Genomic DNA, 27961 nt, shown 5'->3' with positions numbered 1-27961 from the left:
CTTGTGCTAAGAAAGGCTGAACACACACTGCTAGCATTTAAACTGGCCTTTGACTGCCATGACACATCATTTAAGAGAGAGAGAGAGAGAGAGAGAGAGAAGGATGGAAGGAATAGACAGGGCTAAATTAAACACATTTGTTTCTGCTCACACATACCACAAGTCTTATGAAAACAGAGCACTGATTGTGTTCATTCTAAAGCTCCTCTGACAGAAACACACACACGCACACGCAGCTGTCTATAGTATGTTTGGCTCAACAGTAGAGACATATAGAGACAGGCCGAGACCTCCTGTGTGCTCAGACTCATACCCCCTCTGTATGTCCACTAAGATATGCTGAATTTGCTGGCCATATAAAATAAGGCAATATTGTGAATAACATGATTTAATGTGCCTTTTCTTTGGCCATTCATTTTCGTACAAAGTCTTTCATAAGATTAGTTTCACGATCCTTCCTTGTCTTGCAACTCATGAGTATGAGAGTGTTTTTTGGTAATGAGTGAGTGTTTTGATGTTTTAATGGCATTTCTGATTTAAATGCAAGCAAAAATTAAATGGTAAAAAGTCTACGCTCTTTCCCCAATGTTTTTCTATGTAAACAATGAGTCAAGTTAAAAAGAACTTCAACTGTTAAAAACACATCTCAAGACACTTGCGTCCTGCTCCATTCATTGCGCTGCATCTTGCTTTATTAGCACTATGTATGACCCCTTAAAATTATGTTTCATTAGTTTGTGTATGGATTTAAAATTCTGCTTCAACGATTCATTTGCAACCCTAAAAAATGTTTTAAAAAGGTTCAGTTTGGCATTTTACATGTATTAAAACATATATATACACATATATCTTATTTAAAAAATAAAAAAATGATCCACTTGACTACAACGGGTGTTTAGTTATAATAGTTCCTCTGGAAAAAAAGAAATCACTATTTAAATCCATTTTTACAGCAAATACATAAATATCACCATATATACTGAATATTGACAAAAGGCTGGAAAAAATGTACACAAAAACACTTTGTAGCCAAGTCATGACAGAGACAAACTATGTGCACCAACATGCACTCAAGCAGTTGATACATGTAAGCAGATATTTCATGCCAAAAGAGTTAATTATCCGTAACCTCACTGGATTCAGCGCGCTAGTAACCCCTAACTTTAAAACAACACCCACAAACATCATGTGATTTGCATTTGATATGCCAGAAAGCCTAAACGTTAACATGTGCAACCCTCTGATCTCATCATTCACTGGTAACATCATCTTTATTCATAATGTGATTACACATAATGTGTTCTTGGTTTGTCAACACTAGTGGGCTTTCTTCAAAATACGTTCCGTCATCGGTGTTGTTCTAGAGCAGAGCAAACAGGAAAGCTTGCCACACAATGAGAAAAGCAAATAGTATCCAACTCCACTGACTGTGTTAGGTTTGGGTGAAGTCCACAGAGGAACTCCGTAGTGTGGCCATGGACCAGGTGGAGGGTCCGAGGGGTCAGGAGCCCTCTCACCTCTACACGGTTCAAAAACTCACCCTGAGAACGGGATAATGGAAGGAAAGCCAAACAGAACAGGATTCATCTTTTTCAAGAATGCGTCCGGCACTAATGGACCTGACTGTGTGCGTGACACTTTTGAGAAATTAGCTGGACAAGTTAAACTAACAAGCCAACAAAGTCCATTGTTTTTATTTGCGACTGAAGACTTTGAATGGGATTAGAGGCCTGGCGTTACGTGGAAATTCATTGTGTTGCGAGGGGAATTTGAATGGTGAGAACGTTCTGAACACAAATGTTATTTTGGCCTTATTTTCTTGTCAACGGTGAGTGAAAATAAGTTGGACGCTGTATCACAAAAAACTTTGCAAGTAGTCAAAGAATGAGACATATCCATGCCATAAACTATAAACGGCTATTAAATACATTTACGTCATTGCACTGGCGTCCCGAATGTCTAGTAAAAGCTCCTGTCGCCAGTAGCTAGTACACCGCCACACACACATAATCTCCAAAGGACTGTCCACTTGCATATAACGTATTAGCAATGAGAATAAAGGTCTATAAAGTGTCATTTTTTCAATGTTAAAATACTTTCACCTATCCCAAATTAAATTGGAGATAACAAGTAATAAGCATTAGGTAGGTTGATTCCCCCAAAATGTGTTAAAAGTGTGGTGATATCAAAACATTGAGCATCCCAGCTGGTCCGACACAGCAGCATTGGCTCAACTAATGGTGTGAGTTTGGGGCGGCCCAATCTGTTTGAACAACCAAAGGCAGACAGGAGGGAGCGTTCAAAGGACTCTGTTTGAAAACAGTAGTTATTTTTGCAATTCCGTTTGGAGGTGCTAGTGGCACAGAAATTATGCACTTCAGCTTTAAAGTGCCTTGCGAGGATTAATGCGCCTGACTAATTTAAAGTATAGGTGGAATTTATAAGACAAAAGCAGGAATGCGTCATGCTCTTTTAAAATGAGGTGTGAGCAATGGAGAGGGAATTAAAATTTCATAGTTTTGATATGTAAATCTCCTCAACACCCTATTACAGCAACAACTACAGCCAAATTATGACAGCACAAGGCCATAGGTATTTACAGCAAAACTACCTAGAGTGTGACTGAGAGAAAAAGTAATGGAGGGGGGGAGAGAGAGAGAGAGAGAGAGAGAGAGAGAGAGAGAGAGAGAGAGAGAGAGAGAGAAAGAGAGAGAGAGAGAGCAAGCATGCAATGCTTAAACACAGTCAAATAGAAAAAGAGAAAATGCAAGAAGTCCCAGAAGATAACAACTGAAAGAAAGAAAGAAAGAAAGAAAAAGAGGAAGAGAAAGAAAGAAAAAGAGGAAGAGAAAGAAAGACTTAAATGAAATCTAAATTCACCCCATTTACTGTCTCTATATGCTTTCATGGTCTTTTTTGCACAGTTCAGTGATGCAAGTTATTCAAAGTAAACATATATATAATTTCATCTTCAGCACTGCCAATAAAACCTCAACTATCACCCTTACTTTTTCAAGCCCACCCAATACAATACAATGAATTCCCGATGGAAAAAAAAATCCAGGCCTATATTTTTTTTCTTGCTGAATATCCCGCTTTACTCAGAAATACATCAAATTACAGAATGTTGCAAATATCACTAACTCTAAACTACTATAACTGTTAGGAAGAAAGAGACAACCAAAATGGTGAAACAGCATGCCAGAGAAAGAGAGAACTTAAACGGAAGCATCAGACATAGGCATGTAACGATACACAAATTTCACGATACGATACGATGCATAGCCTCACCATATGATACAATACAATACGAGCACCCACAAATGTTTCACTCAGACTTAGTCAAGGATTCAACATAAATATATTTTAAATCATAAATGCCACAAAAGTGTCTGACATTGGCAACAAAAAGCAGAGCTCTAAGTAACTTTATAGCACTGCATTTATTTAGTTTGATTGTTGAGAAAAACTAATATGAACTCACAATTTTCATGTTTTTCTTGAGAAAATAAGTTTGTCTGCACTCTAGTCATTTAATAGCACTTTTCAAAATACACATAGTTTCAAAGCAGCTTTATAGAAAATCATGCCTTGTTGTCTGAAAACCCCTGTGGACAAGCTGAAGTGACTTTAACAAGGAAAAAAAATCAATGTTATTAAGTGGTAAAAAAAAAAAAAAAAAAGGAACCTGACCTCTGGTTTTACGATATATGTACATAATCCAATATTTTTTAGCGGTTTGAGCAAAAATTCACCGGCACGCATAACTGTTTTTTTTTTTTTTTCGCCCTCTTCCTCCTGTTTCACTTTGCATGTAAAATTTACCGCCGTTATTAACGGCATATAACATGTGCACAAGTCAAAAGCAGATAATTCTATGTAATAGCGGGTTTCTTACATTGTTGGTTTTTTGAATAAGTTTTTTTTGGGGGGGGGGGGGGGGGATTTTTCCCCTTTTTCTCCCAATTTGGAATGCCCAATTCCCAATGCGCTCTAAGTACTGGTGGTCGCATAGTGATTCGCCTCAGTCCGGGTGGTGGAGGACGAATCCCAGTTGCCTCCGCGTCTGAGACAGACAACCCGCGCATCTTATCACGTGGCTTGTTGAGCGCGTTGCCACGGAGACATAGCACGTGTGGAGGCTTCACGCCATCCACCGCGGCATCCGCGCTCAATTCACCACGCGCCCCACCGAGAACAAACCACATTATAGCGACCACAAGGAGGTTACCCCATGTGACTCTACCCTCCCTAGCAACCGGGCCAATTTATTTGCTTAGGAGACCTGGCTGGAGTCACTCAGCACGCCCTGGGATTCGAACTAGCGAACTAGCAAACTCCAGGGGTGGTAGCCAGCGTATTTTACCACTGAGCTACCCACGCCCCCTTGAATAAGCTGTTTTTTGATAGTTAAGACTCATAACTTATGAGTGTCTTGCTGTGCATGTCACGCTCAGTGTCTGCTGGGAGAGGCGGCTGTTAAACTTACTGCTGCTGTTTCTGCCTCACAAATCCACCGATTTGTGGAGTGATGTCGGTGTAAATAAAACAACATGTTTGATGTACTGTAGCACCAGAACATGACACCGTTGTTTGGCAAATTTGAAAAGCTGTACCGCTACAGTACAATCTACTTGCCGTTTGCCATTAATCTTTTCGCCTGTGTACTGGAAGTGTGTTGCTCTGTTGTCCTGTGAGCACTCAGCACCGCCTCTTACAGGAGGAGACTGTTCCACAGCTCTCAATATTGCACTGCTTGGTTTTAATTACACTAAAATGTGTTTATGTATCGTACGATACATATGGTATTGTATAGTGACCATTGATACAATACCATACAATATTTTTTTACACTCCTAATCCGACACCTTAATATAAAAGAGCACAGTTTGTCTTCACGGTTATAACTGCTGGACATATGGGGTGATGTTTTCAGTGGGCCATCTAGCATTCGCCCAACTGTCTCTATAACATTGAAGTCAGATAGTGTTTGTGTCCAAGGCTGCTAGTCAACCAATCCTCGTAATCACGTCAACCGTAATTTGAACCCATTACCTCGCCACTTTGACATGAACTTAACTGTAAAAAAAAATAAAAATAATAAAAAATAAATATATATATATATATATATATATATATATTAGATTAAAGGTATGGATGCTATGAATGGCAATCAGCTTAAAGATCTGGATTTTAGACAAACTGTACCTGTTCCAAGTAATGGAAGGATGCATTGAAATCAAGTTTAAGTCAATACTTCATAAGAACCTGTTCAAATGAGATGAAGACATATGGTAGAGAATAGAAAAATAAAGTGATACAGATTTCCGAGTATTCATTTCAACACAGACTTCAAAAGAATTTAATCATTTTGCTGTGTTGAGTAAATATGTATATACCTATACAACGCTATAGAGGGAATATTGCCATTGATCATCAAGGTCAAGGGACTTTTATTGCAGAGGTGCAAGTTTTTCTTCAAGAAAAGTGTGCATGAGGAACATTGAACTGCCAAGACCTGACATATGAAAAGTTTTTTAGAGATCTGGACGATTAATTGTTAATTTCTAACATAACGCTTTATGCTGTGAAACAGGCTTTGAGAGAGACAAAATGTCAAATATTTAAGAGGATCTTTTATTTTAGATTGCAAAAATACTGAAACTCGGGCTTGAAAATTGATCAATTCAAACAAATATAACAAACAAGTCTCAAGAAACCCACTTAGCTTTGTGACCCTGAACCTTAACCTTTCACTGTTAACCTAAAGGGCAGACAAAGTATTGAGTGACAGCTAAACCAGAGTAGGCTTTTGGGAGTGTGTGTGTGTGTGTGTGTGTGTGTGTGTGTGTGTGTGTGTGTGTGTGTGTGTGTGTGTGTGTGTGTGTGTGTGTAAAGGCCCAAACTGACCCTTTGGCTCCAGAGTATTGAGTTTGGATCTCTGTGAGGTGTTACGGTTACCCCATTGCCCCAGCAGTGAATTCTCACTCAGTGAGTCTAATTTCGGGTCAACGTTTCTCCCTCATTTAGACCTAATCACATTTGTTTGCCAACACCTTTGCATTAACCAAAATGTCAGTGATTAACAACTAAAGAAAGGAGGAAAGCAAAAGGAAAAGAGAAATAGAGAAAGAGGAGAACGAGTTGTTATTAAAAGTGCTGGTATTTGTTTAAGAGCTTTTCCTGAGCTCAAACTAATATAAGTAATACCACAGCAGGGGACGGGAGGGGAAAAACTATAAACACAGAGTGTACCCACTGACTCGGCTAAACTCTCACACTCACACACACATACAATTGAAGTCAGAAGTTTACATACACCTTAGCCAAATACATTTAAACTCAGTTGTTCACAATTCCTGACATTTAATTGTAGAAAACATTCCCTGTCTTAGGTCAGTTAGGATCACTACTTTATTTTAAGAATGTGAAATGTCAGAATAATAGTAGAGAGAATGATTTATTTCAGCTTTTATTTCTTTCATCACATTCTCAGTGGGTCAGTAGTTTACATACACTTGGTTAGTATTTGGTAGCATTGCCTTTAAATTGTTTAACTTGGGTCAAACTTTTTGGGTAGCCTTCCACAAGCTTCTCACAATAAGTTGCTGGAATTTTGGCCCATTCCTCCTGACAGAACTGGTGTAACTGAGTCAGGTTTGTAGGCCTCCTTGCTCACACATGCTTTTTCAGTTCTGCCCACCAATTTTCTATTGGATTGAGGTCAGGGCTTTGTGATGGCCACTCCAATACCTTGGCTTTGTTGTCCTTAAGCCATTTTGCCACAACTTTGGAGGGATGCTTGGGGTCATTGTCCATTTGGAAGACCCATTTGGGACCGAGCTTTAACTTCCTGGCTAATGACTTGATGTTGCTTCAATATATCCACATAATTTTCCTTCCTCATGATGCCATCTATTATGTGAAGTGCACCAGTCCCTCCTGCAGCAAAGCAACCCCACAACATGATGCTGCCACCCCCATGCTTCATGGTTGGGATGGTGTTCTTCGGCTTGCAAGCCTCACCCTTTCTCTTCCAAACATAACGATGGTCATTATGGCCGAACAGTTCAATTTGTTTTCATCAGACCAGAGGACATTTCTCAAAAATGTAAAGATCTTTGTTGCCATGTGCACTTGCAAACTGTAGTCTGGCTTTTTTATGGCGGTTTTGGAAAAGTGGCTTCTTCCTTGCTGAGCAGCCTTTCAGGTTATGTCGATATAGGGTTCGTTTTACTGTGGATATAGATACTTGTCTACCTGTTTCCTCCAGCATCTTCACAAGGTCCTTTGCTGTTGTTCAGGGATTGATTTGCACTTTTTGCACCAAACTATGTTCATCTCTAGGAGACAGAATGCATCTTCTTCCTGAGCGGTATGATGGCTGAGTGTTCCCATGGGGTTTATACTTGCGTACTATTGTTTGTACAGATGAGCGTTGTACTTTCAGGCATTTGGAAATTGCTCCCAAGTATGAACCAGACTTGTGGAGGTCTTGGCTGATTTCTTTTGATTTTCCCATGATGTCAAGCAAAGAGGCACTGAGTTTGAAGGTAGGCCTTAAAATACATCCACAGGTACACCTCCAATTGACTCCAATTAGCCTATTGGAAGCTAATTGGCTAATTGCCTAAAGGCTTGACATCATTTTCTGGAATTTTCCAAGCTGCTTAAAGGCACAGTTAACTTAGTGTATGTAAACTTAAAAAATCCAGACCCACTGGAATTGTGATATAGTAATTACAAGTGATACAATATGTCTGTAAACAATAGTTGGAAAAATTACTTATGTCATGCACGAAGTAGATGTCCTAAACAACCTGCCAAAACTATAGTTTGCTGATATGAAATCTGTGGAGTGGTTAAAAAATTTGTTTTAATGACTTCAACCTAAGTGTATGTAAACTTCTGACTTCAACTGTAATAAGCAGGTGTGCTATATTCTTCTAAAACTGATTACATTTATAAAACAGCCACTATAGCCTCTTCTTTGCTATTTCAATGGAATTATCAACTAGTGGCCGACCGATATAGGTTTTTTAATGGCCGATGCCGTAATCCAGAGACCAGGGTGGCCGATAGGCCGATACAATGCTGATAAAATTGTTAAAACAATTGTTAATAAATTAAACTCTTATTTAGCACTATATTTACTCAATTTCACACAAAACTTTAACTTCATAAAAAGAATCTAAAAAAATATATTGTATTTTAAACGGTAGATTGTAGTTTCTTCTGATTTCTGTTTAGTCATCAAATTTTAGTAATTTGTATGCAATTGTTAATTTATTAGGAAGAAGGAAATAACAGTACACACAGTCCAGCAACCATGAATGGAATGTCCCCATTAACAATCAGATTCTCTCAAAAACAAAATACAGAATCAAACCAATTGTGCATACAGTGCATGGTGAATAAGACATTTACTTATAGCACACCACGTGAAGCACTTTTACTTTGAAGTTGCACCCACGTGCTCTTGCGGATCCAGCGTGAGCAGCAATCTCCTGACAGTTTAAATGGCCTGGATCGCCTGCTTGGATTGCCACGAGTGACCGTCATGATTTGTGAATCAGAGGAATTTTGATCCTGATCCTGAAGTTTTGATTCTGGCTGATAGAATATGCGCTTCAGAGGAAGAGATTAGGTGAGCGCTCGACTGGAAGAAACGCTGGATTTTCGTGAGGTTTGTGAATTACATCTGTTTAAACGAGATATGCGCATATTTGCAGACGATATATGATAATCGTTTTATTGATGTTTGTATTTTTATCATTAGACAAGACAGTTAAAAGTTACAGGGAACTGTTTAGGAGAGAGAGGGAGAATGAAACAGGCGAGCAATTTAACACTGAGCTCAAATGTGTCTGCCTCAGACTGTGTTGCACACCGGTCTATTATTGTAGTAACATGATGGCACGTTAAAAAAAAAAAAAACAACGTGACTGGTCATTTACATGTCTCAGTCGCTTCACATGCAAGCAGATGATTTTCGCTTTCCTGAAGAAACAAATTGGCCAAACGGGAAAATTTATCGGCCAATGCCAATAATTAAAAAAGTCAGAATATCGTCCGATTTATCGGCCTCTGCGATATATCGGTTGACCACAATTATCAATAAAATTTTTGGGAAATGTGGAAATTATTGGGGAGAAGAATGGGCTTGTGATTGTACTGAAACATGCATCTCCCACACAAGCACCACAGCTAACCAAATCTGAAACACATGCACTACCTGCCACACCACTGCTTTGACAACAGCATTAAACTTCATTTTTCACCAACATGAAACCGGCTTTCACAACAACTTTTACTTCTGTAATATGACATACTGTACTTCTGAGTGAAACTGTCTATTTAATGGGTGGGGCTTGATTTTATCCATCAGTTGGGATGGGAATCTCGAGGAATTTAATGCAGATCACACCAGTCTGATCGTACGCCTCTGAGTCCAGACTAGTGTAATCACAGCGGTTTGATCGTACATGCAAAGGGGTTAAAACACATCTTACACATTACCTTCTATCTGGCTCTTGCCAGTGTGTAAATGCTCAAGAATGTAGCTCTAGCAGTAATATGTGTATAGTGTGTAGGCCTCAGCTGTACAACTTCGAGCTGTTGCTCTTGGTTTCTTTGTCCTGTCACACATACCAGTCTGAAACTCTCAAAGAGTCCATTCTCAACCACTCCTGCACTTGCCAACACACATGCACTGTCCTTTCCTCTCTACAATCCAATGTAACACACACATTCCTTCTAAAGTACAGAGCGCAGAACAAACCCAGGTTGCCTCACTTCTGTTTAACTAAAATTATCCTAAGAAACTCAAGTGCAGTCGAATTCCATCTTTGAAATCAATAGTGGAGCATCATGCATACAGGGAATCCCAGGGCCTGTATAAACAATAAACCAATCTTTGAGGACTAGAGTTCATTACTGACCACATGTGCATGTTTTTGATAAACCAAAACAAGGCGTTCTTGTTTATCATAATGACAGTTTTAGACGGTAGACATAACATTACTTCTCACAAGCGTGATAACCAATCAGGTCTTGTCATTAATCACAGAAAGTGGGTGAGAAGACCTCTTATGAGCTGGGGTCTGACTGAATCCAGTAAGCAGTGGAACATTGTGACTTGCTAACAAGTCCAATTGATTTAAACAAGTTTACATTGAGGTTTTTCAGAGGTTAGTCCTCTAATCCATCCACCCCCAGGTGATAGCAGTATGACTATGAGGATTCGCAAAGCTATCTTTTGACTGTGAGCCCATACAGACGTGTTTGTCACATGCACACTACTGCTTTGTGATAATCTTTTAACACAGTCAACAGCAGGCACATGTGCTAGCGGCACGCAAAGACACAGATTGTCTGTTTGTCAAGAAAAACTAGACTGCAGATCGAAAGTCGGCGTGTACTGTGCTGATGACGAATTTAACTTCACGTGTACTGGCACACGGAAAACCGACGTATTCTTTGGTCTTTAGTCGCCCAGGTCATTGTAGGATGTCTAGTAGAGTTATTTAAGTCATCTGGGTGCATTTTACCTGTGATCTTGATCTGTGCTGCAACTCTCTATTCGCAAGTCTTGTGATGATGTTAAATGCCAAGGTATCAACTGAAGAAGTCACTTGGATGAGAGGAAAAACATTTTGAGCAAAAGAAACCCATCCAAGGGACTAGTATAACTACAAGACAAAGCTAAATGGTTAAAGGTGAAGTGATTAATTTCTGCACCACTAGCCAAACTAACGCCATTGTCTCTTGTTGCAAGAGTTTTGTCATAGAAGTGTTTGCCAGTAGTGCCAAATTGGATATTTCTGCCAAAGTTTTGGTTCCCAAACATTTTATGCCAGGTTCACAACTACTGGTAAAGAGCACTTTTTCCATAGTCTGTGGCAAATTGTTTATTTCCCTGCAACTTTACAGTGTAATAACTCCCTAGAAAGCTTTGAGGAATTAACAGTTGTTGTCTAGATGGTAACCCTTGTTCTGCAAAACTTTTGTGATACATTAGATTAGGGGCAACTAGATCAGGGCTGCTTCTGGATGCCAAATAAACGAGTATGAATGGCATGTAATTCTCAACTTTTTAGCTGAACGAGGGTTTCCACTTGGACACTACGGAATCAATCTAAAAAAAAAATGTATAGCTGCTTAAAGTCGTTTCTGCACATTAACTGGGAATGTAGAAAGTAATTTAACATAGGAAAAAAACTGGCTCGCAACAATTTTCCTGAAATATCACAGACAAAATGGAAAAGGTGACTAGTGTGTTTAGAGACTCTGCAAAGTTGCGCAGAAGGCCCGACAACTCTGTTTGGAACTGTTGCTGTTGCAAAGCGTCTTGCCTGGAGCGGCTCTGTTAAACGAGCTAATCGTTCACATCTGGAGCTCCACTGAGAGGAGGCGAAGAAGTCAAGATAGAGGCAAGAGGCAGGAAAAACAGTGCAGAATATTCAGGAGGTGCAACACAAGCACAAGGGCATATCCTGTGATGACTGTACATATGTGACCTACCGACAGCAAGACAAAAACAAAGAGCGAGAAAAAGAATCGCTTCATTCTATTGTCAACATGAAACATTTGAGGTTTCGTATTATCATTAGTATGCCGGGACTGCTGTGTCACAGCTGTCTTTGCAGATGAATATCATTCCCGCAGCTCTTGAAAGTTTTCTTGGCTTCCATCTGACCTGCAGGCCGAGGCAGGGCCTTAAAACAAATATGATAGTGATCAGAGATCCTGATCTGGATGTGATGGTGTCCAGGGGCCGAAAAGCCACGTGTTTGAATACCCAACAAGGAGCTGCTCTTATTGGGCAAGAAGACAACTCTGATGATAGTGAACGTAGAGCTCTGGTTCTTATTAGGCCAGAAATACGTGAGAGCTTGGCCTACATATTGCAAGAATGTGGACATGTTCTACGTACACAACGTTCGTTCTTGCGCTATTGTGGCGATAACAAACCTCAGTACTCAATGGGGCAATAGAGTTACCTTCAAATATATCATCAAACTGAATATTTATTATTCAAGTAGCTCGCTATAAACATGTAACTAACTTGGGGTTGTGTCAAGAGGATAACCCCCGGTTGCCAAAAGTCTCATGAGAGCCGCGTGCGATGTTCACACACTGTTTATTGTGATTATTTGGAGTCCCACACAAAACCTACACTTAAGCCTAAACCTAACCTCACCCCCTTTCACTAAATCTAACCCTAAACCTAACCATAGTAACAGAGAGAGTGACTCTTGCGAGATTTTGGTTGCCGGCTTCAAGACACAGCCCCAACTTGCTCAGCAAGGTTCACTTCTAACTGTTGCTCTGCCATGACAGTAGTTGACAAGAGGAAACAGAGTTTTTTATCTCTATGTCCCGATTTGATCCCTGCAACTAGGAACATGGCTATTCAATAACAATGCTTTTTATAACCATTAAATATGCATGTACGGTATATGTACCAATACACAACTTATATATCACACAAAAAAAAACTTTCAATTAGAAACAACTTTTTGTCTTCCTGTACTCCATGCAGTTGGGAAATTGTTTTGTTCAACATTTCTTCTCTCCACACCTCCATCCTCCATCCCCCCCCACCGTCAACCCCACCAACCCTCCTTCCCTTTTACTTATTTCCTTATCATCACTATCACTTTTCCTCCGTCCACTCACCAACTGTGCAGCATATCACCCTCAGCCTACCTCCTCTCTCTAACTCTCTCTCTCCCTTGGCTAAGCTTTAACTGAAACCATCTGCTTGGAATACCAGACTGATGAAGGTCTGCCTGGGAGTTGCCCCCGCCCGCCCACCCCTTCCTCGTTCTCTTTCTGCACAATCAGATTTTATTAGCGTACACTCCAGCACTTAGCGTTCTGGTTTTAAGAGCACCGATGGCTCTTAATGTGAAATAAAACCCTTCTCTCCACGTGAGGGGCCACACATGATCCAGAGGGGCCCGCTGTAGCTTAGGGGGTGGAGGGTGTACAGAGCCCTGCTATCAATCAGCCAAAGAGCCCTTATCACCCTGGAGAGAGACGGATGACCCCCACACCCCGTCAACCTACAGGGGGTTAACCTTGGCCCAATGGCTGGGGGCTTTAGCTTGGCCTAACGCTGATATTGCCCAGCCTAGAGGGGTAAGTGGGTATTAGTAGGACATATGATAAGTGCATGCACACATACTTGTATACTTACAGCGGCCATATGACAAGTTGGTATTAGTTTGACATACGACAAGCATGAACTGTCTAACATGCACAGACACACAAACAGGACTATATTTCATCACGGCCAGCTCTATATTTTTGACCTGTGAGCAGCTGCAAGATCTTGTTGGACACACAAAGTGCATAAAATTTTTTTCCCCAAGTGTTTTCCACATTATATACTGCTAGTGCTTATGCACAAACATACAGAATCTCTAATGGTGTGCATTGCAAACATCTTAGCTCATGAGTCAGAATGCTTAATGGCCAGGTCCAACTGCCTAAAGTTAAAACTTACATAAACCTTAGAGTAGACATCATATTGAAATAGAAAAAAAGGCTGCAAGGGTTACGTAAAGAATGTACAATGGGTATATAACTTTCAAAAAACATTGCAAAGGACAAAACAATCTATAAGACATGGGTTTTTAAATTAGACGTGACTTTGAGCCTCAAGTTAGTTTACGTCAAATTAAATATGGTGTCTATTAAGGTCTTAGTACGTGGTCACCTTACATGGTCTGCAGAAAATATAAAAATATAAAAGGTTCATACTCATACAAAAGTCCATAAAGGCTGTTAACAGAAATGCATCTGGAATATTCCATCTAGAAAACTGGTCTAGGTGAAATCTTTGAGAAAATACGATCACAGGACTTAAATTGTTTGAATACACCCACTACACCACCGTCTAACAAATATAGAAACTAAACTAACAAATCTACTCCCACAGTAATGAGGCTCCTCTAAAGTCACTGCATCTTTTTTCAGACTTCCTATTTTCAGCACTAATTCTTAATATAAGATCACAGTGGTTAGTGGGTGTATTTGCTGTGCTAATGTTGATTTTAGCCAGCTCTCCCAAACTGAGCAAAACCAATACGGAAACAACTGAACAGTTAGACTTAACACACTTTTACCACTTTTGAAATCTAGACAACTAAATATAATATCTACCCCTGTAAAGAATGCGAAAGATACATAAAAACCTATTGTGAGACTTTGCATTGTGTGGTTTACAAACAGCCAGCAAAAAGCTAACTAGATAAAAGACTTTAAAGATGGCATAAACAGCACGCCGTCTTGTCGAAAACATCCCAGTGCGGAATTAAAGTGGGCATCTCAAAGTGCGGCCCTTCTGTGTGAACCTGGCTGACTCCGAAACGCCTGCCTCAGATTAATAAATTGATGAAAAAATACATTTATGCACATGCTCATCTCGAGCAGCTTCAAAGGCCTTTTCATTGATGTCACAGAACGTAGGGAGCCGTATGCGTGCGTGTGTATCAGGACGGCTGCTTGGTTTACCAGTCCTCACAGGGGGTAGCATGTCTCCTGAAGGGCCCTGCTCTTGAAAAGCCAGAGAAGGCTATAAACAGAATATGTAATGGCAGGGAGGGAACAGAGGGAGGGTTGATGGGCAAGCTATGGGTGGCAGAGGGAGTCGACGCCAACTCCTGCTCTCCTAAGAGAAAGGAAGGAGGAGAGAAGGCCAAGGCTGGCAGTGTTTCACACAATTCAAAGAGTATGGAGCATGCAAACACATCCGTACACACGATACACACACACACATCGGTTTTCTGGGACAGGAGTTGAGTGGTTTATGGGAGTCTGTGCAGTTGTATTTTTGACAAGAACCTATGTATTTCCCAACGATCTAATATAATGTGAGATAAGTGTGAGATGTAATGGGTAACTAAATATGTCCTGAAAAAGATAGTTTCTTCAAAAAAGATTTGTTTCTCTGTTAAATCCTAATTTAAAAGCAGCCGCTGTTGCAGTGCTAAAACATAAAATGTATATTCTTGTATGGTAGTCCTAAACTATTCAAAATTGAGAATAGAATAGGAATAGAAATACAATCCGTGCCTTTGGTTTGACTCATGTAACGTGTACAAATATGAGATCCACACCATCCATTTGTCATTGAATAATGTCTCTTTTAACACACTTTCTGTTCTTTACAGTCAGTTGTTGATCAAAAACAAAATTCTAAATCGGACGATCTTTGTAGCCTAGATTCAGGGCCGATCTTTTATTTAATTGCTGCATGCACAAAATAACACACACTGCCACTCTAATGAAAGAGCGCTTGTTCAGCCCTCAAAGCATTTTGACATTGCGACCATTGGAGGGCGAGTTATTGGCAAATAACTAAGCATTCAATTAAGAAAAGTGTATAAATATTAAGGTGCCCATTTTCAAAAGTGATTACAGTAGTAATTCCAATTAGACACTGAGAGGACAAAGATCCTGCAAACAGATGTAAAATGAATTAAACAACAAATAAAGAATACAAATCTGAGTATGGGTGACGTAACGTGAGTCACGAAAGTCAGATTGTGTGTGGAGCGATAGGGAGATATTGAGCGATTACGCACGCTTTTCGTTTCACTTTCCAGCATGTGCTCTCCTCATTCCAGGTGCTCTCAATCTCTCATCAGTGACTCATCTCAGCGCTATTTTGTGAGAACTCTGAATTTAAAACAGAGATCTACAGTATGTTTATCAAGGTACCACTAATAACAGTTTAACCTTAAATAATGGCACCGCGTTTTCACGCAGTTGCTTAATAATTAGTGATTTGTGTTACAACAAATGCGGTTTTGGAGCCTGTAATAGATTTCTCTTATTTTTGAAAGTATCTCTGCTGTGTTTGATGCTCTCATGGTGTTTCCTGGTTGCCTGTTTGCCACAATGATATTTGATAGTGACAACAGAACTATTCAGAACTGTTTTTCAATTCAAATAATTGTTAGCATTTTACAATTAATGTCAATTGAATGTCATTTCAAAGTGTGGGGGCTATATTAATTTATCCATAATGTACCAAGATAGAAAGTACATTACAAAGAAAACTGGCTTCTTTTCTACTGAACACTTATACTGGAATTACTATTAATTTTGCTGCTGTATTATCCAGTAGACTAGTTAACAAAGTTTTAACAGGCTATACATTTATATTGAAATAATGTGTAGTTAGAGGTTTGTGTTTCTTTACATATAAAAGAGTACCCCCAATAAGTATCACACAGTGAGGTAAATATATTCTACACTGATTAAGAGAAAACAACACTGGTATCAGATCGGGATCGGTATCAGCCAATACTGAGATTTCAGATATCGGAATCAGATCGGGTGAGAAAAAGTGGTATCGGTGCATCCCTACTAGAATACACCCAAGAAATCAGAATAAAAAAAATTTAAAAAAAAGAATGGAGAGCTTGTAAATCGGAATAGAATCAAATTAGGAAAACTCAATCAACACCCAACCCTAATGTCAGTAAAAAATAAATAACGGTGAAAACACATCTTTCTCTTCCCCCAGTGAATTAAAAAAAATGGAAAGATCGCTTGTGAGTCAGGACCTTGCAAACGTATAATACATTTGCCAAAATGGACTGTTTCAAGTTCTCAAAGCCTCGTTTTCATTTGCGGCAACTGAAATATGGCATCTATTATTTTTCATAATTTCCCTAAACAGCATAAAATGAAATGGAAAAAAAATAGCAAAAAACGGTAACACTTTACAATAAGGTTCCATTCGCTAACATTAATAAATGCATTAGGTATCGTGAACAAACAATATATTTTTACAGCATTTATTAATCTTTGTTAATGTTGGTTAATAAACATACAATTGCTCATTGCTAGTTCATGTTAGTTCATAGTGTATTAACTCATGTTGACTAATACAACTTATGATGTTCAAAAATGTATATGTTGAAATGAACATTAACCAAGATTAATAAATGCTAAAAAAATATTGTTCATTGTTAGTTTGTTAACTATTGTTAACTATTGTTAACTAATGGAACTTTATTGTATAGTGTTACAAAATATATGCATATATAAACATTAAATACAACAACACATTTGACATCTCTCTTCTCCAACCTTTAGTCGAAGGTCTTAACCTAAGATTTACATGTATTTGAAGTTAAATTCTTCTCAGAGGAAAAATATCCATGTAGAAATCAGTCAAGACTGTTTACACAGTTGTGATAACAGCATCAACGGAGAACATTTGGCAACTACCTTTCAGATGGCCTTCAACAGATCTGTCTTTCTCTCGTTCTCTGGCAAGCAAACACACATGTTTGGGGTGTAGGCACAATGTTCACTCTGTTGAAGTTACAGTTACACTCATCACTGTGGCAGCAGGAGCCAGAGGCTTAAGAACCAAACAGGTACAGCCCGTCTTGAACACACAAACGCAAAGGATCTTTAAAAACGCACACAATAGCACTATTGACGCAACTTTGTCTGGAAGATTTTAAGCGCTAATAGCTGCAAGCACCTGAATGTGGAAAAATGCCTAGTGGCCTAGGCCTGGAATGCTGTGAAAGACATGTGGCCTGAGCTATGATGACATGCTCAGGCATTACAAAAGTGTGTGTTTGTGTGCGAGTATGCCCTGTGCTATTTTTCATCAAGACGACAAGACTAAACAATTTAAAATGTGTTTCCACTGAGGTGTGTTTGTTTGGCGACGTGGGCGCCTCAATACAAAAGCTGCGGTTAAAAGGTTTGGCGAGTCGCTGTGTTCTCTACCGTTCCGTAGCAGAGAGGGTGTAAAAATCTGACTGCATTAAAATAACACGGGCATGTGCTGAAAGGACTAAATCGAATGAAAAAGGAGTCGGAAAACAAATTATGACTGAGCCATTTTTAAGAGAGAGGAGACCAGAAAATCATTTCAGCATGTAAATGTGGATTAAAGTACAATGCTAGGAACCACGACGGGCCATTGAAAAACTTTTAGGGTTGAATCCATAAAATGCATTTACAACACATTAATATACTACATGTCAAAACCTGTCATCATAATGGATAGAGGTATTGCTGTGGTTTGAAAAGGTAATGTCCTGTATTACGAGAAATGGTGTGACTGTTACGAGATTATACTGACAAAGCTTTAATTTATTTTTGCCTTTTGCTATTTTATTTCATTCCAAATATATGATAGGTAATGATGGGGATAAGAGCAGAATGGAATTGGGGAAATGACGCGAGCCGATGATCACCAAGGCTAAATGTGTCTTGAGTATGTACACTAACCCACAGCTCCACAGATCCCTTCTTTTAGCAATTTCCAAGAGGCCCACAAATCACAGAAGCATCAAAAGTTGTACTTTGCACATCAGCTACATAGATGTATTATATAGAAGTGGTATACTACTGTATACTATAGTACTCTATATGTTACATTCCCCTCTTTCTCTTTCCATCTTTCTCTCTCGAGTCCTCTCCATTTCCAACTCGAGTCTCTCTTACAGATTCCTCAGGCCGAGCACAAGCATTCATCTCACTGACAACCATTGAGAAGAGCTGTAGAGATGGCTGGCTGACACACACGGTCCTCAGAAACAGTCCCTCTGGATTGAGGAATTTGAGCTCTGAACAGACCCTAAATCAATTATGAGAAATCTGCACGCCTGCATTTCCCCACATCTCTCCTGTCTGTCACTCCGTACTGCCGTTTCTCTTAATCTTGCTCTCATTTTTGTCCTTTTTTTTTTTCTCCCCAAGCTCTGCTTTCTTTGTCTTTCTTTTTGTTTTTCACTGAGAACATCTTTTACACAATGCTTTTAAGTTATCTGGATGGGCGCCCTCACCGCTAGCTGAATAGAAACTGATCTGTCAAAGAACAAGTGTGAGGTACAAGCTTAAATTTGAGCTGCTCAATGGTTCTGGCAACTGTAGCCTTATCATACTGTCAATAAGAAAACACTCAGAAAACATGTCAGAAAACACTAAAAAAGGAGGCAGAATTGGCAGAATTGCCACCTAGTATATTTCTTAATTTGTAAATGGCCTCTTAATTTTTAGTTGTCAACTTAAAATGTAGATTTAGAATAACTGCACTGGATTGAACTTGAGATAACACAAATATCCAAGTTTTTGTTGGATGTGACAAGTTATCGAACTTAGAAAAACTATTCAGCTGAAACCAAAAATAAAGTCGAGAAAACTACACACATGAAATTGTGGTGTTCAGTCTTACTATTCTTTCTCTTTTTTTCTTTACTGTTTGCTGCCTTTATTTACGATGCTGGTTGTTGTGTTTGTGGTCACTTTCAGTTATTTGACATGTAGCAATAATTCAAAGCTCATCTTTTTACTTGATGTGTTTGTTGATTGTCCCCATCATTGTGACTTGCGTGTAAAATGTTGAGGGCATGTGCGTCTGCTTGACATTCATGAATATAAAATGATTGAGGGATCAGAGGTCTCTTATCAATGACTTGCCATTTGCCACCAAATAACAGTTTTTGCACCTCAGACATGGGGTAGCTCTTCAATATTTGGTTTAATTGAACTAAGAATGTCAAGTTTGCTTAAAAAGGCGTGCTCATTTAACAAGTCAACTTTATGTTCCATTTAAACGACTTTCCATCTCAAATTGACAAAACTTAAAGTTTTAAGGCAGCACAAACACTAAGTTTTAACAACTTGATTTTTTAAGTTTCAACATCAAAACAGTACACTTACAGCATACAGATACACGTGCATACACGTGACTCATCTTTGATTCTGATATGTAAATGCCCCAAAGCACCCTAAATATCCAAATCAAGGCATATGATACCCAACAATATTAACAACCTGATAACACGTGACCATATCTATGTTTCTGTACTCAGAATTAGTGAGGGTTTTGTTTGAAGACCTTTTGCTAAAACCACAGGTATTCTGAACTTTGTATTCCTTTGACCGTTTCCTTGGCATTTTTCTTCAATTTTATACACGATAGAGGAAAACAATAAATATTTAATGTAAACTTTGAATTCGGAGGAGTTTTGCAACCCCACCTTGGGGATATTAGCAACGTCGCTCACAAAAAAAAACTACACATTAGTTTAGAAGCGACACTATTAGATGTTCACCCTATTTGCAATTGCTTTAGGCTTCTCTTTGGCGATTGAGGCCTGTATATTCTCAGCTACCTGTAATGTGATTTGTTTACTGTAAGCCATTCGGTTAAAAATTGTTAAGACAAACCTACACAGTGAGACCTAAGATTTTATTGCCTTTTCAAAAATGTAGAAAAATAAATACAGAAAAAAGAATTCTTTTGAAACAGACTCAATCTTCCATCCCATGATAGAAGTTGAATGGCTTTCATTCTGACAAAGAACATACTCTCTATACTCTATCCAACTCTTCAAATTCTCAATTTTCCAAAACATTTAGCCTACTGTAAATAGTTGAACCTATTGAATATCTCTAAGGCCGACAATACACAGTGTCAAATTACTCACATTCTGGATGAAAAAAAAGGTAAACAGAACAGACCTATGCTTTTCCTGGCAAACATCCTCCACATTTGTGCATTTGTTTGGACCGGACTGGGATAGATCTGATAGGCTTAAGGACAAGAGAGTCCAAGATATCTTAAGGCCAAATATACTTCGGGTGTGCTTGTTGTGGAATGCTCCGAGCACAGTATGTGTGATGCAAATTGCAAATTACTCTGGGATAATCTGTTTTCTGGAACTTTCAGACAAAATACGAGCTCCAATCTGCTCAAGTTCAGGAGGTTACAAACTTTAATACTGTGAGGAATAATAAAACAGTTAAATGTGGACTCTGCCTCTTTTCCAAAACAGGATGAGTGGGAAGATGAATCCAGTGTGGATATTTGTCTCAAATGTACAACTGCATGGACTCGGCTATGGGGTTATTTTCTGTGGGAACAAAATCTTTCTATAGTCCACAATCAGCTAACTAAATTAAAAAAAGTTAAAATCCTTATCCTGAATGACATCATCTAAATGTTTGCTAGTAAGCCCATATTAGCCTCTGGCTCCTTAATGCGCAGCATGTTGGCGATAACAGAGGGCTTCTGTATTCGTAAGATTTTCCTGACATTGGCTAAATACACCAACATTTGAAATCTTTTGTTAAGCACGAAGCTGAGCTCATAGTGGGTCGGTTCTGCATATACTTTTCTAACATGTCAAGTCACTAGAGATCATTTTAAAATCGACTAGTCAGTGGGTTGTCCTGAATAATAAGGATCATCTGACCCCCAACGCATTTATTAAGGAGAGTTTACATAATAAGCGTACTTGCATTCAAACACAGCCAGACAGTGCGCAAACGTAATGGAACATGCCGTTTTTAATGCATTTATAAAAGACTATTTTTAACGTGGCATGTTGTCTTGAAAACTCAACACTCGGTGAGCTGCAACGCAATGGCCATAAATTTCCATCTGAGTGTGTATGGCTGCAACGATAGAGTGATAAATTTAAACGGTGTTACCGCGCAAACTGTCTTAAGCTATCAGCGGGCTAATTTAATAACTGCTGCTAAAAATATAAAACTTAAAAAAAGGGGAAAACAAATAAATTTGCCATTGCAAAAAAAAAAACTCACAAAAGAAACACAAAAGGGTACAAAGTTTTAACCTAAAAACGAGAACGCGAGTTGCGTGTACAGCCCGAGGCGATGTTGAGGGTGGGATGAACTAGGATGATCAAAATTTAAGCCAATTGGCTCTTCCCACAACAAAACTGTATAGGCCGAGGAACAAAAGAAGATCTGGGCACTACTACTATGCATCTAGTCTGTAAGGAGCAGCCATTACATTAATGAGGGCCTATGGAGATCCCAATGAAGCCATCAGCATTCACTCTGAATGACAATGCAAGACTAATGCCCCAGGAACTGAATGGAACGGATTGGGAAGGAGGGAGAGCTCGTACGAAGGAGTGAAAAGAAAGGGAGAGGCCAAGGAAAACTTGTGCGAGTGTGTGTGTGTGTGTGTGTGTGGGGGGGGGGGGGGGGGGTTGGGGGGTAGATACAACTTTTCACTCAAACGCTTGGCCGGATCCAATCAAATCACACTGCAATTCAGAGTGAAGAGGAGGAGTTGTGCGTTGGAATAAACAATGCCTTTAAAACTTGTAGATTTGGGGAAATGGCTCATAGTTTAGCCAAAAAAACAAAAAAAAAATCCCGGTTTGAAGCTCTCTCTCTCTTTTTTTTTTTTTTTTTTGCAAAGACCCAAATTGTATTCTCTTTTTTTCCAGAGCGCTGACGCATAACATGGCAGCAAAGCCATACATGAATGCTTGCTGAGTTCTTTGCAAATTAGGTTGAAAGGATCCAATCCTGAGGCTAAAAGGGCAGTCAACCTTTCCCAGAAGTGGACACAAAACTCAAAAAACATTTATAGGAGAACAGCCAAAGCAGGTAAACTCTGCAGCATTCTGACAAGTACGAAAACCCCGATAGAATTTCAGTTTGACAGACCCCTTCTCTCGACCAGACTAATCTTATTTTAAAGCAGGCTAAACAAGCAGCAGAAAATGCTTAATTACAGCCAAGTGTCGGAAAGCTCAGAATTAGATTCACTGCATATTAGCTCAATTAGCCAAGCATTTCACAGACAAACACGAGGGACCTTTAGCACATATTTGGACAACCGAAGAGGCTCTAACAGGGACATTATGAAGCCAAAACACCACAATAACACTTTAGACACATGATTTCGGCAAATCTGATATAGTAAGTGGTGACGGTTAGTGGCTTGACCTCACTTGAACCACACATATCGGGCACAAATACATTAATACAAATCTGTCAAGCAGCTTGAGCTTGCAATTTCAACAAATTTAACAAATTACATGACCTCAATACACATTGAAATGACATCAAGCCACAGAAATTCACTTGAAAGTTTTATTTGATACTTGTTTATTCCCTAAATGTGTTGCATTGACAAAAGCTTACTTAAAACTTACAAGTTGCAAATTTAGAATGCTCACAACCAAGTGCCTGTGGAGAGATGTTTGTTCTCCTATCTAACATTTTTATCCAAAGTGACTTACATTACACTAACACAGACAATGCCCCTAAAACAACCTGAGATCAATTGTGTTGGACACAACAGGGTGATAACCATAACCAACATAGACATTTAAGGGAAACAACCCCCCAAACATTCACAATACACTAAACCCTATGGTCAATACTGGAAAAATCAAGTTGTCTTAATTAAACATTAATTGGAATATCACGTTCTACATTTCCTGGCAAACATCCTCCACATTTGTGCATTTGTTACATACATCTTAAAAATCCATAGATTTAAGGTTTTAAGCGTTAATTACTACGGGGATACCCACAATGCCTTGCGGTTGAATTATCTAATTATGTTTCTTTGGTCAAAGGGAGCTTATGGGGGCTTTTAAATAGTTGTAATTAAGAATTCATAGATGTTGTAGCTCTTTTGTAATATTATTTATGTTGTTTTGTTGTGTGATGTCACCATTAATGTGATCTGTGTCCCCTTTGGTTAAGTTGGACCCTGTTAACACTATTTCAGTTCTCCTAAGTGCATGTGCAACTGAAGTACAGGAATATATGCACTTCTATGGAAAAGTAAGTGTACTTAATGACTGATCAAGAATCAGTTATAATCTTCTTTATTTAAGCTGTGTTATTGTGTGACCTAAATTTGAGTCCATGCAATTAAAATTAAGCTGAAACAACATTTAAATAGCAAATCTGAATTAAGTCTACTTGCATCTAGGTACCGTAACTTAAATAGTAGAGTTGGGGTACTCGAGTTCAGACTCGGACTCGAGTCCGAGTCACGAGTCCAATTTTAACACACAGTTAGTCACAGTCTCTTATGCATGTTTACTCGAACTTGAGCCTTTAGGACTCGGCGTCCATCCGAGTTCATGGCATTTGTGATGCAATGACAAACAAACAAGCAAACAAATAACATAACATAGGGTCACCATACGTCCTCTTTTTCCCGGACATGTTCTCTTTTTCAGACCTGAAAAAAGCGTCCGGCCGGGATTTCAAAATTGCCTCTAAATGTCCGGGATTTGGCTTTGTCTTCATATCGATGTGCTCTCTCCAGTTAGTACTTACATACATTCTGTGTATTTGATACCGCACATCAGTTTTCACGCGTATATGTCCTTACGTGTGATTATTCTGGCTGAGAGCAGCGCGCACTCTTTCAAAGTACTTTTTTTAACTCTCTCGCTTGTACACTCATGCTGTATGTGTGTGCGGGAAAGAGATCGCCATTCGCCAGACGTGCTCTGCCGCTCTCATCCAGAAATATCAATAACGTAAGTACACTTTAAAAAGTACGTTCCCCAACTCTGCAAATTATTAAACAGAACAATTGTCTTATAAGACTCACGTTACTACGCGAAGTCATTTCTAACTGAAAATGTTGACTATATCGAGACAAAATCAAATATGCTACATATTAGGGATATTTAAACGAATATGATGGATGAAAGACTATGATGGAAATTGTACAACTCAGTTCATCACATATTTGAATTGCAACTTCTGTGTGTTACCTGTAAAGCTGGCACTTGCGTTTCAATGGCAAAAAAGTCAGAAAACACAATGAAGAACACAAGTGAGGGGAGAAGTCTCTATTCACCTATAATCCATACTAAATATAATGTGAAAACAACAAGTCAACTCAAGGAGAGCTTGTCATAAAATAATGTATCTTAACTTTAGGGAAGTAGGCTACACCTGGACACAGCAGGAGGACTGAAAAGTGTGAAGTGTTGTAGAATAAAAATACATTTCTAATAGTATCTGAACTTTTCTGTTTTTATTTTCTGTTTAGTTTTATGGCCATTATTAAATGTTTTAATATTACCATTTATTAAATGTATGAAACACATTACATGTATTTAATTAATTCAATTAAAAGTATTTCACCCATCATTTTAGATGAAACTAAACTAAATTGAATGGACAAATTGAAAATGAAGTAGAAATAAAAACTAAATTAAAATTAGAAATAATAACTCTGGTTTTAATAACTAACATGGACTCTGTCTTGAGTCCGACTCTGCCTCAATTGTTTAAAGACTCGGACTCGACTAATGTGGCCTCGAACCCAACACTATTAAACAGTTCAGTTCATTCTATATGAACACCATGTTAAGTGAACTTAACCACACAAGTTTTGGAGACACCATTACTCAATTCAGTTGAGGGAACCAGTTTACTCAATTAATTGAGTAGAGTCAACTTATCAGGGTTCACTGTGGTGGTCAACCAGTATGGGGTTTTCAGAGACTGATTCCTAAACTTTTACCTTCATTGGCAAAGTTTAACCTCATTGATGCTAATTCATTGGGGTTTGAACCTTTAACTCTTTGGTTACCAAACTTCCAGACTAAGAAAGGAAAAGAACATGCCGATTTCATACCGTTACCGTCCACGAGCCACAAAATGTTTCTCACTGGTCCCTAAAGAACTCCACAGACGCACTGAGACAGACGATGTGTTTCAATGGCACTCACCGTTCTCGCGCTCGGAGACAAAGCGCCGTTGGACAAGTAAGGATTGGACAGATCTGGAATCATTAGAAACGGGTAGCCTGGATAATGAGGGCTCTTAAAAAATCCTCCATCTTGCTGTCTTCTCAAAGCTTGACAGTGGACAGGGAGAGATGCGTAATTAGGGACCTATTTTGCATAAACAATGCCGCATAAGTTAGTTCAACACAAGAGAGCGCTTACCTTCACTAAAATACTCCCGGGCTCTCTCATAACTGTCATCTTCAGCTCTCGGTTGAGGGCGCCTCTCGGCTTGCTGGAGGAAAATTAAGAAACAGAGAAGGAAAACAAAGAAGAAAAGTTACTTTCCGTCGGCGACAACTACCACATTGGTTTGTTTTGACAGCACGCGCTCGTGTTTGACTCACCTCCGAATCAGACGAACTGCTGTTATTTTCCGATTCGTTCACTAACGAGGACTTCACGTCGTCCAGATCTCTTTCGGACGACACGTTTTCGGAGATTTTATCGTCCTGTTCGCCCTCATCTTTGAATGAGATCATTTCATCGTTCGCCCCCAACTCATCTCCTCCACCTCCGTTAAGCTGCGGCATGTTTACGATGTTTCTCGCAACGGTTATTAAAATGACAGTTTGCGTTACCAGCCGAGTGAACTCTGAAGTGCAAAGGAACGGCGCGGTCCACTCAGTACGCGAGATCTTGAGGCGTCTTGCTGTTTCAGAAGTAATCCTTGGCACATGAAAATAAATCCAATTTGTCCATGATTACTTTAAAGACGCCAGTTTCATCAGTATCCCTGGGAAAAACTTCGCAAACGCAACTCCAGATGCGAAGCGCTGTATCCTCCGCACAGCCCCGTCCCGAGAAACCGATTAAAGAACTCGTAACGTCTGAATTTCAAACGCGCGTAATTTTGAATTTGTTTGTGCGTTCCACAATCACAAAACAAACAGAACGCAAAATGTAAAAAAAAAAACGCGCGTACTGATTACAACAAAGTTGCAACGGTCGCGTCGCCTCCGTACTTTCTATCCCACCCGGCGTGTTTTATTCAAATAAAACACGGATTTCTCCACAGATCAGCTGTTCGTTTTTTTAAAAACGTTCATGTTGGATAAACTAAACAACAAACACTAAAAACGGTGTGTTTGAACGCGAAGAGGCTCCGTTTCCCTCCACGTTTAAAATGCGCACGCAAGCAGCTGAGACTGTTTGTGTGACTGTGAGCTGGAGGACCAGAATGCAGAGGAGGAGTTAAACGCTGAAAAACGACACTCCATTCAGCATGCACACACTCTCCGAGAAGTTTAAAGGAACCGTTTGTTTAGGGCTTGATTCTTGAAATTGTTAGCTAACACCAAGTTTTGGGATTCCGTTATTAATATTTATACAAGACATCTCAGGAGGTAATGTTCTGGAGTTGAGTGGAACCCATAATATGGCTTGATGATGGTTCTAATAGGACTATTTTGCATTTAAAATGAGTTAGAATATAAGATGTAGCCAATTAATGCTGTTTGCTATGGTAAGCATATTGTTTTATTTTTTTATTTTTTTTATTTATTTTTTTTTAGAGAGAGAGAGAGAGAGAGATTTGAACTCCTAACCCAGTGGTTCTCATCCTTTTTATTTATTTTTTTTAATTTATTTTTTATGAACGCCCCCCACCACCAATATAAAATGAAAAGGGGAAGAAAGAAACTAATAATAAAAGTGATATTGTTCATTACAGCACTGACGCAGATGTAAATTTACTCATATCAACAACAGTAAGGTTATCTATAACATCTAGAAAAAGTAAACCAGTTATTTTTTCTTACACTCAAACAAAAGTATTTTAGCCTATTTTGTAGGATTTACACATTTCTATTTCATCTTTAAAAAAAAATAGTGTATTTTGCATTTGCCCTTTTGAAAATTCTTATTTATTCATTCATTATTTATTTTTTATAGTTTTAACAATGCTATTTGTAACAAGACCATAGTAAACACATGGAAGCATTGATCTTCTTCACTACTGTGGTTAGATGATTTCTATAAAACAAACTATGGCATTTTAAAAATTATGAACAGTAGACCTACTCTAAACACATGTAAAAACTATAAATACAAAATATACAGTACTGTGCAAAAGTTTTAGGCACTTGTGAAAAATGTTGCATAGTGAGGATTTCATAAAAAATAATGCCATAAGTTGTTTTAATTTATCAGTGAACATCATACAAAGTCCAGTAAACATAAAAAAGCTAAATCATTATTTGGTGTGACCACATTTGCCTTTAAAACAGCACCAATTCTCCTAGGTACACCTGGACACAGTTTTTCTTGGTTGTTGGCAGATATGATGTTCCAAGCTTCTTGGAGAATTTGCCACAGTTCTTCAATCTGTTTAGGCGCTCTCAATTGCTTCTGTCTCTTTATGTAATCTCAGACTGACT

At 38.9% G+C, this 27961-nt stretch overlaps 1 protein-coding gene across 1 annotated transcript in view; it reads right to left on the bottom strand.

Annotated features, from left to right (window-relative positions):
* LOC127423965 (transcription factor 7-like 1-B) overlaps window positions 1-26733 on the bottom strand; it is an 82995-nt gene extending 56262 nt beyond the window's left edge. Inside the window, exons 1-3 of the mRNA XM_051668696.1 lie at window positions 25931-26733; window positions 25746-25818; window positions 25527-25654 (exon numbers count right to left, since the gene is read on the bottom strand). Coding sequence (XP_051524656.1) covers window positions 25527-25654; window positions 25746-25818; window positions 25931-26116 — 387 coding nt within the window. The 5' untranslated portion in view covers window positions 26117-26733. The remainder of the gene's footprint in view (window positions 1-25526; window positions 25655-25745; window positions 25819-25930) is intronic.
* Between the last annotated feature and the right edge of the window lie 1228 nt (window positions 26734-27961).

The sequence above is a fragment of the Myxocyprinus asiaticus genome, chromosome 33 (genome assembly GCF_019703515.2).
Source record: "Myxocyprinus asiaticus isolate MX2 ecotype Aquarium Trade chromosome 33, UBuf_Myxa_2, whole genome shotgun sequence".
Lineage (NCBI taxonomy): Eukaryota > Metazoa > Chordata > Actinopteri > Cypriniformes > Catostomidae > Myxocyprinus > Myxocyprinus asiaticus.
This window is presented reverse-complemented; position numbering and strand designations above follow the sequence as displayed.